Here is an 11,022-nt window from a genome sequence, read left to right on the forward strand (position 1 = left end):
GGCTCCCATGGTTTATGAGCCCAGGCTCAGGGCCCAGGCCCATGTTACGATGATGAGCCCAGGCTTAGGGCCCAGGCCCAGTGGAGAATTCCTTCACGGTTCGTACTTGCCGACAACTAGCATGTTAATTAAAAGTTTATGAATGACGTTTTTCATTAAAAGTTTATGAATGAATTAAATATGATGTTTTATTAAATGTTTTACCCATTCTATTCTCCCTGTGTTATTAAATAAAATGAGTTGAAATGAATTTACGTTGCTAGGGTAGTCGTTACTGAGTCTTCGGCTCACCGTTTTGTTTTCCATTTTAGGTACTGCGGGGATCGATGGAAACGAGTAGAGGCGAGGAATTTCACTTTAATAAAATTTACCTAGTTCATGTTTAATGTTTTAATAGTTTAATTAAAGACTTTTAGTAATTTATGTACTTGTATTTTGGGAATATAAAGGATTATTATATTAAATTGGAGGTTTTTATGGCTTATGTATAATGTTGCCTTGTAATTTCCAAAAGGGAATTACGGCAGGTAATGTCCCGACCAAATTAGGTTAATTCCGCTGCTAATTATGCTTTAATAAGTGATTTAGAGGTCGGGGTGTTACAGTTTGGTATTCAGAGCCAAGGTTCTGGATCATAAGTGCTAAACCTTACGGGTTTTGCGCATAGTAGAATTCAATAGGCTTTAAGCAAAGAGTTTTAAGGAATAAGTTAAAAAGAATATGTTAAAATCATGTTAAGTTAAAATGAAATGAGTGTGAGCGTAGGAACGCACGGGATAAAAGGGATTCGTTTCTCATGTTGTTTATGTTTTTCTGATTGAATATGTTATGCGAAATATCGATTATCGAGGTTACTAACGATGCCACGAACGAAGCTCACAACAACCGCAACATTCACGATGACGTCATCCACAATGATGTTTTCCATGATGATTCCTATGACGACCAATCTATACAAGACCACAAGGAGATGATGGAACGATTAGGAACGGAAAGTACGATGTCAGCTGAATTAGTCAAAGATTCTCGAAAAACGAAAGTCACTAATGCAAACGAAATTGCATCACTATTCACCCTCGAATCCACCAATCAATGATCGCAAGCCGATTCGATGGAATTTGAAGACTAGATCAATCATACGGACCCACTATTCGAGACTTTCGAAACGCTCTAACGAATGGAAGTGAATATCATGCTAAAACGAATAATTGTTATCGATGTCGAGGAAAAGATCATTTCGTTAAAGATTGTCATAAACCACCCCCAACGAATACCGAAACATCAACATCGACCAATCATGAACGAAACAACAACAATGCTAAGGATAAACATAATCCATCACCCCCACCAACATATGTAAGCGCTTATATAATGAAAGGCGAAGACGACGCCAACGCTGATATTATTTTAGCTCTCTCTCGCTTTAGAGCCGAACTTCCCTTGATTTCATGCTTATCGTCACATGTCATGTTATGAGTTTTCTACCCTAGATAGACTAGGCAAAGTTTAAGCATTTCCTTGGAAGAAGTTAAGTTAAGCACGGTGCGAACTCAAAGATTTTGTGGATATGAATGGTTTTGAGGAATTTTGGTGGTTGTGAAATCTTTAAGGATAGTATAAACGTTATGAGTACCAAGCGAGCGTAAGGTTGTGGTTAATCACTAATTAAGTTAAGATTATTCGAATTTTAAGGTGTTAAAGTTTTGAACAAAAGTGATTCTTGGGTTACCATTCCGATGAATATTTTGATGTTTATAAGTACTAAATTCTATTATCTAGAAGATGATTGAGTAAGGAAGCTAAGAAGTTGCACAGAAAAGTTATGAACCCAACATGAGTTAAGATAAGAGACCCAGTTGAGTTGACCCATGAATAAGATCTTGAGGAATTTTACCAAAATAAGCTATCAAGAATTAGTCTGTCGATAAAGTTTAATGATAGGGTACCAAAAGAACATAAGTTTGTATTTTAAATGGCGAATCACCGATTAAATCAAGGTTATTCAAGTTTTAAAGCGTGCGAGTATAATTGATTTTTGAGTTACTATTCCGTAAAAGTTATGCAAGAATATTATGCGCAACCAAACATGGTTTGTGGTAAAAAGATGAAATTGAGGTTACACAATGAAGTTCTGAGAATTATAAAAGAAGCTATCAAGAATTGGTCTTTCAGTAAAGTTGATGGTATTCTTGGTTTACCTTTCCGCATCATTTATAAGGACTGTTTTTGTAGTTATCTGAAAGGACGCTTGATTATCTCCATAAAGAAAAGTTGGACTAGAGAATGTAAGGTTTTGCAAAAATGTTGTGAGGAAAAGTATGATTTATGGTGAGGAAATGAAATTGAGTTTGCATATAAAGCAAGTTATCGAGAATTAGTCTTTCTATTAGGTCGATGATATCAATGGATGTTATCGAAAAGAATTATGAATGAGTGAGGAATGCAATGGAATTGAGAATAGAAAATCGACAAAATGACATGTCAATAGAACCGGGTAGTCTGAACTGAGTTTACTAGGAGCTAGATTGTTTCTGTTAAAGGCACACTTGATGGCTTAGCGTTATCCGCAAAATACGAAATTTACTGACTTAAAATATTAAGGATAAATAACGAAGTCGCATGTCTAACAATGTAATTCCTGTAACGTGATTGGACTCGAACCCCTGCAACGAACGTAGTCAATGAAGTTGTTCAACGTAGAAGAGAAGAACGGATATCAAAATCAAAACAAATCGAATAAAGAAAGTCAACGACAAGATTCCTGCAGCAAAGAAGCTCAAGAGCAAACGAAAACGCAATATCTTCAAATAGTCGCCTAAGAATGATATAGTGTACGAATCACGATGTTTTATGTAAACATGGTATGAATCAACCATACTCGTGTGTTAGATCAAATGATTGTGATATGAATGTTATGCTTATGTTGAATGTGAGGTTTTCAATTAAAGAATTATGTCTCTATGATATGCTTTATGGATTATGTTTATGCTGACATGATTGTATTGGTAATAACTAATCGTTATACATGGAAGCCGTCTCCAATGGAAGTTCTCCTGAGCTCAGAGTACGAGATTGTGATAATAAATAACTTTTACAATGATTCGAGTACTGCAATTGATAGATAAATATTTATTTTCATTATATATACATATATTTTCAGAATTATAATTTTGCATTAAAAACTACTACTTTTGGTGGAAAATATTTTCAAACAGGGTCTCGCAAAGTAAAATAGGAGCCTAGTCTATGCTAAAAAGTTTGCCCCTTTTACGTTCTTTGCTCCTCGATCCTATTATATGAAATCAAGTGGAGATACGAAAGACGATGGCGGAATGTAATTGACCTTAATGACGATTAAGGATCAATATATAATTTTGCCCCTTTTGCATTCTTTACTCTTCGATTCTAGGTCTCGAGTTGAAGCGGAGTCCTAAAAGATGATGGCGGAACGAAGGCTAGGCATTGTCGGGATTGAAATAAAATTGTGAGATCTTGGTTTTAAAATAAAACATCATGCCTTTATTCAAGCGTTTTCAATTTTCAACAATCATTTTATAAATCTAATTTTCAAGTTTCGAGGACGAAACTTTTTCTAAGAGGGTGAGAATGTAATACCCCGAATTTTTAAAACTCGATTAGTTATGCTTAATTATTTTTATTTAGCTAAAACCGTTTTAAATCCTAATTTTTAACTTTATTTTAATTAACGAAATTTTATTTCACTTGAATTCTAATATCGATTACACGATATATTTTTCGGATTTTATAATTTAATTTCATATTTACGAACTTAACGACCTTTTTAAATTTTAATTATTTTCGGATTTCTAAATTTATTTATTCGGAAACTAAATTAATTATTTAACGTTCTTATTTTTATTCGGAAACTAAATTTATTTTTCGTTAACGATATATTTTTTTTTATATAAAGAATTAATTTAGCTAAACATTTCTATTTTTAGTAGTTTCCTAAAATAGCAATTAAAATTCAGAAATTTGCCTAACTAGTGAAAATTACTAAAATGCCCTTGAAAGAGCAAAAAGTTCCATTTTTCTTCTTCTTGCATCTCTCCACGTATTTCTTCACTCCCTTTCCTAAAAATGAGTCTAAATTCATGCCTTGGGGAGCAAGGACTTCTCCTTCTCCTACACTCTACCTATTTACAAAATCAAATTTCTCAACCCAATTTCAATAAACCAACAAACCACAAAATCCAATATCAGTTTCCTTGTTCTTCTGTGACTCAAATCACCACCGCCAACATCCACCGTCCGACCACCCCCTCAACCATCGACCACCACTGTCTACCACCTCTGACTACCACCCCAACCACCGTCTGCCCCCAGCACCACCGCACCACCGTCATCCCTCATCCTCCCCCACCTTCGTGTCTCCCCTGCCCCTCCTCTGCCTTTCCCCCTTTCCCTCTCCTTTTGCTGCACCACGTCACACCAACCTCAACCACCATCATCAATCGATCTTCGCCCCAATCCCCGGCGAGCCGCCGACAAGAACCGGCCCGAAACACCCCTCCCTCAACTCCCCTGTTTTCCCCTGTTTCGCGCAACCACCCTCCCCCTCCCTTGTTGTTTCTCCGCCGCGAAACCACACTACCACCACCGTCCACCATCACCACCTTGTACACCGAACTCCGCCGCCCACAATTCCCGGCGAGCTGTTATTGCGCCACCCAGAACTGACCGCAAACACCCCACCCTCGATCTCCCCTGCTTCCCCTGTTCGCACTCCCCTTTTTCCTTTCCACGTACCCAGCCGCCGTGAACCAACGACCACCATCACCGACGCCTCCGGCGCGGGTTCTCGGCGCTGCGACGCCCAGCCAGTTGCTTCCCTTCCTCCCTCCTCTCCTTTCCTCTCTTCTCCTCCTTTTCGAGCTTTCCCCTGCTCGTGCCTCCTTTCCCAGAAACCAAAAACAAATTTTGGTTTTAAATTTTCCAAAACCCATATTGAGTTGGGCTATCTTAATTTGGGCCTTGGTAAGTTAAAATGAAATTATAATTTCAGATTTCCAAATTATGAATTTGCATGTCTTAGATTGTTATAATATAAATTTTTGCTAATAAATTGTTATTAATTTTCAGGTTTAATTATCGATTTTAATAAAATAAATTACTGACTTTAATTATCAAAAACCGAATTTATATAATATTTTGATGTAAATCGACTTATGAAATATATAAAAATATTTCGATTAGATTTTCGTTTAATAATAATGTTTTCATTAAAATTCGAAATTATACTTTTTTTTATTAAAATTCGTTAATTATAATTTCATTACTTATAACATTTATTATTTATAATATATTGATTTTAGATTATTCATCGTTGTAGTACTAATTCTGTAATTTAATATTCTAAAAGAAATCGAACTTGGAGCTCAGGAAGAACGATCCATCAGACGGGAAGTATAAGCTACGGTTGAGGTAACGGCTATTGCTAGTACCCGCAATCCCCTTATAAATGTATTATGAAAATATGACGTTATGATTGAATTTATGAATTAAATGTTTTGATGTGTTTTATGGATTGTGGGATGAAATATGATTTGATTGAATTGTTTCCTATAATATGATTTGATTGAGTTTTCTCATAAAATGATGTTTATGCAATGCTATGAAAGTAATGATATTTTTATTGATCCCAGGATCAAAATGATGATTTATGATATAAAATGAGTTATGTTATTTCAATTGAAATACAAGCCAAGGCTTGGTAAAAATTACATATAACATGATAAATGAAAGTGAAAGACCTGGTTTGTCTGGCGGTATATAAACTACCATCTTCCTATCTATCGGTCATGCATGCACCACGGACACCTGTCCACCCATGGATTACGAGCCCAGGCTCCCATGGTTTATGAGCCCAGGCTCAGGGCCCAGGCCCATGTTACGATGATGAGCCCAGGCTTAGGGCCCAGGCCCAGTGGAGAATTCCTTCACGGTTCGTACTTGCCGACAACTAGCATGTTAATTAAAAGTTTATGAATGACGTTTTTCATTAAAAGTTTATGAATGAATTAAATATGATGTTTTATTAAATGTTTTACCCATTCTATTCTCCCTGTGTTATTAAATAAAATGAGTTGAAATGAATTTACGTTGCTAGGGTAGTCGTTACTGAGTCTTCGGCTCACCGTTTTGTTTTCCATTTTAGGTACTGCGGGGATCGATGGAAACGAGTAGAGGCGAGGAATTTCACTTTAATAAAATTTACCTAGTTCATGTTTAATGTTTTAATAGTTTAATTAAAGACTTTTAGTAATTTATGTACTTGTATTTTGGGAATATAAAGGATTATTATATTAAATTGGAGGTTTTTATGGCTTATGTATAATGTTGCCTTGTAATTTCCAAAAGGGAATTACGGCAGGTAATGTCCCGACCAAATTAGGTTAATTCCGCTGCTAATTATGCTTTAATAAGTGATTTAGAGGTCGGGGTGTTACAAAAAGAGTTTACAAAATACAACAACAAACATAAGCGCAAAATTAAAATCCTTACACAGTTACGCACTTACACGTCATCATTAAGCAATTACAACAAGTGTGATCATAACAACTCTTGACTTGGGAAGCTTAATTCTCCATTAATACATCATACTACATGATTAAGTAGTGGTAATTATTAATTTTTATCCTAGGTGAACGCATATTAATTGACTTTACACACCAATCAATTATATTCTTATGTGTTTTGTCAAAGAGGGAAGGTATAATCTTTCACTTTTGAAGAATTGGTTGTAATACAATACCAACTATAAAATCTTTTGTTGTTGTTTTTCTTTATGTCACCATTTCTTGGAAGTAATCTACACTTTTGTAATTTCCATTTGGAAATTTATGCAATTGGGCTAGTGTGTTTTATGCCTTAGCTTCATGGGTTGCACGATCACCTCAACCTTAGCAAAATATTTATAGATATGAACTGAATTGTTGAAAAAAATGTGTCTTTTATTCACTTGATTTTCACTACTTATTTGAACTTATGTGATTTTTTGATGGAAGAATATTTATTTATTTATTTGGCTTATATTTCTTGGATACTTTTCCCAAACTTATGTTTCTTGAAATAACTGGCAAAAAGGTAAATTTATTTATATGAACTTAGCCCTTAGTTAGATAAACCTAAAAACTCAGGATTTTAAATAAGTCGAGTATAATTAAAATCCGAAATTATTGCAACAATTTAACATCATTAGGATGATACAACCCATGTGCGAGTTGAGATTTTGTCCCATGTCGATAAATAAGAGGGAAAAACAATTAAGTTGAGAATATAAGCCTAATGTACCATTTATCACCAATCTATACCTAGTATTTAAAAAGGAAAACCATAAATCTATAGATGCCAGTGGCATCTCCTTTTTTCATTCATCATTTTTTGACATGTGTCATCCCTTTTTTAATTCATCATTTTAACTCTAGCACCTTTTCCACTTCGTATTCTCCATTCAACATCTATTTACCATTTTAATTCCTATATCATTATTCAATCTTTTCCAATTCATCTCTTTCTTTAACACTAAATAGTAATTTCATCATTTAATTTAATTTAATTTTATGAAGTATATTCTTTTAACCTTCAAATTTCTCACCTCTTTTAAATCATATATTCCTACTCAAATACAAGCTAGCCCTCCAAAAAAAAAATTGAATTTTAAAAGACAGTTTAACAACCACTAATTGCCCGTTCTTGGAACGGGCTTAAGAGCTAGTTTATTTTAGGATGTAAGCTGGATAACTTCTATAGTCATATTCTCCTTTGCCGTGAGCTTAAAAGTAAAACACCCGCATAAAGTTATACAAATTCTTATTTAAAGGTGGTGTACAATAAATATTTTACATCGAAGTAAAAATTAACTCAAAATGCTTAAATTTTATCATAACATATGTAAAATTATCTACTTTTTAGTGATAATTTTTTAATAAAAATCACTTCTTCAAAATTATTAATAATATATAAAGGTAATCATATCATTTAACCCTCTAAAATGTTTATCCATCAATTTTTGTTCTCATTATATAAAAGTTACCTAAATAATCTTAAAAGTTACAGAAAATTGAGTAAAACTGTTAAACTTATTTATCGATATTACAATAAATTTATTGTATACTTTTACATGGAGTTATTATCGATAGACATAGACCGGCCTATTTGACATGTCTATTAAAAGTGGGCACTACACATCGCACTACCTCACTACATACTCAAAATCTCAAATACTATCATTATTTCCTTAGAAAAAAATGGATTTATTTATTTATTTATTTATTTATTTCATAAAATCATAAAAAAGGAAAAAAGAGCATCTCTGTCCTATAGATTGCTTCTTCTTCGTATTAGATTGATTGAAAGATCACAACTTTAAACTCACTCACTCACTCTTTTCTCTCTCTTCTTCTTCTTCTTCTTCTTCTTCTTCTTCAATCCCTCATTTCTTTGGGCTTTCACTTTGGAGGTAATCTATTCTAATTAATGCTCAATTTCTTCATAATTAATTTCAGTTTTTAATTCCTGTCGATCAAAATATAATTAAGATTTTTTTATTGATTCTTAAGCTTCATTATCATAAATCTCTAATTTAGTTGTTCATTATGGGATTTTTGGGTCTTTTCTGTGAATAGTTGCTCAATGATTGGATTCGTAAGTGTCAAATTATTTCGAAATTTGGTTATTAATTGTGTTGTTTATATCCAATTTATTGTAAGATTTTAATAGTGTGTTTATTTTCTGAAGAATTATTTGTGCTTCTAATTGCAAAATTGTTGTGGGATAATGTTGATATTTCTCTCCAATTTGTTCATAGAAAGTTGGCATAATAAGAATTATCAAAAAAATTATTAAAAAAAATTATTGGCATAAACTTCCTTAGAATGCTAATTGTATGTTGTCATTCTGCTTGATTAATGACTCCTTGTAAGGTAGATCAGTCTCTACACTTCTGTGATTCGCGCTATCGGCCTACATTTAAAGGTTTTAGTGATAGAATCAAATTATGGTAAAATTTCAGTTATAATGAGTAACAAATCTGTACTTATCAGCAAATATCAGTTTTGACTTAATAAAGATCAGTTTCAATCAACAAAATTCAGGTGAAGAGAACAAACTCTCACGAACCGGTATTAATTATGCTGTTAATCGAAATTCTCTCATTAGATTAGTAGTATGTTTGATCCAATATCATATATGGAGTAGTTCAATTCAAGGGTGCGTTCTATTCACCTAATTTTCACTTATTTTTCCTGAACTTATTAGAACTTATCAGAACTTATTTTAGTTATACTTTGTACTTGGGTAGGTGGGTAACCCTTATTTTTTCTTGAACTTATCTTATTTGATCTTATATGAACTTGTTTTTCCTGTAATATGTGGAAATAAGGTGAACAGAACTAAACAAAACTATATTAATTCGAAATGTTCTCATTAGATGAAGGCAATTTAGGTTTAAAATCCCACCTAATCACCTTGTGCTTACCCCTAGTTGATGATCTACTCCTACAGGTCCTAGAATAACATGGCTTCTGTCGCAACAGCTGAAGTATGCGATGCTAACACACATCTAATCCAGAGTGGTGAGTTACGAGCCTTACAGCCAATCTTTCAGATATATGGACGCCGTCAAGTCTTCAGCGGACCAATAGTAACCGTCAAGGTATTCGAGGACAACGTTTTGATTCGTGATTTTCTCGAGGAGAAAGGTAACGGTAGAGTTCTTGTTGTGGATGGTGGAGGGAGTTTAAGATGCGCCATATTGGGAGGTAATGTTGAAACACTATGTTGTCCACATGTGAGTTTGTTCCACATTCGGGAAAAATGAGAGAAAATACCACCTTATAAACTTGTGGAGTCACTCACACAGTCTCACTATTGCCAATTGGTTTTAGGCTCCATTCTATTGGACTTATTTTGACTGAACTTATATTATCTGAACTTAACTGAACTTATTTTATCTGAAAAAACTTATTTTGTCTGAAATAAACTTATTTCTGTATGAGAATGTCTGAAACAAATTTATTTTTGCTGAATTTATATTATCTGAACTTATTTGAACTTAACTGTACTCACCTAAACTTATCTAAACATATTTTATCTGACATAAATCAAAATAAGTCAAACAGAACAGAACAGAGTGTGAAACCTCAACTGGGCTTTTAAGTGGACTGAACTCTCCTCCTCCTTCTTATTGAGTTTGCCCACACCCATTTCATATTTCTCTGAAACTTAACAGGTAACCCGGTACAGCAAGCACAGAACAACGGGTGGTCAGGAATAGTTGTGAATGGTTGTATCAGAGACGTTGATGAAATCAACGGATGTGATATTGGTGTTCGGGCTTTGGCTTCTCATCCTATGAAGGCGAACAAGAAAGGTTTAGGGGAGAAGAATGTGCCAGTAACGGTTGCTGGAACGAGGATTAGTGATGGTGAATGGCTTTATGCTGATACTGATGGGATTCTGATTTCAAGGTCTGAACCTTCTGTTTGATCTTTATGGTTGTGCTAATTCTGGTGTAATTGTGTTATTGAAATATGTTGATTGTGAGTTTATTTTTTGATTTGGATCTATAAACAGCTTATAATGTACTACCAATTTTTCTGAGTCTGCAATAATGAAATGTATGTTATGTAATTTTAAATCTGGTATTGGCTTATATAGTTCTGATGAATTTCTTTGTATATGTGTATAAACAAGTTGTAGTTGGGTTTTTGCAGTTTTGATAATTAGACAACTTTGTGCAACATTTTAATCGGTTCATGGCTCGTTTTAACCTCGATTAGATGGTTAAACTGGTTTATGATCTAACACGACAAGCGATTTGGTTTAGATTTTAGGGAGAAAGGACAAGAGTGAAGAGAGGTGAGAATGAAAACTTAAGCATATAGTGGGAAAATGGTGAAATTCACCCCCTCAGTAAAAAATAATTTTAGAAAAACTTTTCCAGGAGAACTATTGAGTATTGATGTTCAAATGGGCATGGGCCGGGTAGCGTACGGGCTG

The 11,022-nt window shown here is 34.0% G+C and overlaps 1 protein-coding gene across 1 annotated transcript; it reads left to right on the plus strand.

Annotated features, from left to right (window-relative positions):
* The first annotated feature begins 8,264 nt into the window (after positions 1-8,264).
* LOC110791429 (putative 4-hydroxy-4-methyl-2-oxoglutarate aldolase 2) lies at positions 8,265-10,660 on the plus strand. Its single transcript, XM_021996172.2, has 3 exons — positions 8,265-8,482; positions 9,526-9,782; positions 10,253-10,660. The coding sequence occupies exons 2-3, from the start codon at positions 9,539-9,541 to the stop codon at positions 10,507-10,509; spliced, it is 501 nt and encodes a 166-aa protein (XP_021851864.1). The 5' UTR covers positions 8,265-8,482; positions 9,526-9,538; the 3' UTR covers positions 10,510-10,660.
* The last annotated feature ends 362 nt before the right edge of the window (positions 10,661-11,022 follow it).

The sequence above is a fragment of the Spinacia oleracea genome, chromosome 4 (assembly GCF_020520425.1).
Source record: "Spinacia oleracea cultivar Varoflay chromosome 4, BTI_SOV_V1, whole genome shotgun sequence".
NCBI lineage: Eukaryota > Viridiplantae > Streptophyta > Magnoliopsida > Caryophyllales > Amaranthaceae > Spinacia > Spinacia oleracea.

Excerpts from the sequence above, each read along its gene's own strand:
- LOC110791429 (XM_021996172.2), top strand. The coding sequence starts at position 9,539 with ATGGCTTCTGTCGCAACAGCTGAAGTATGCGATGCTAACACACATCTA. Across the intron at positions 9,783-10,252 it reads AAGATGCGCCATATTGGGAG|GTAACCCGGTACAGCAAGCA; the intron begins GTAATGTTGAAA and ends GAAACTTAACAG.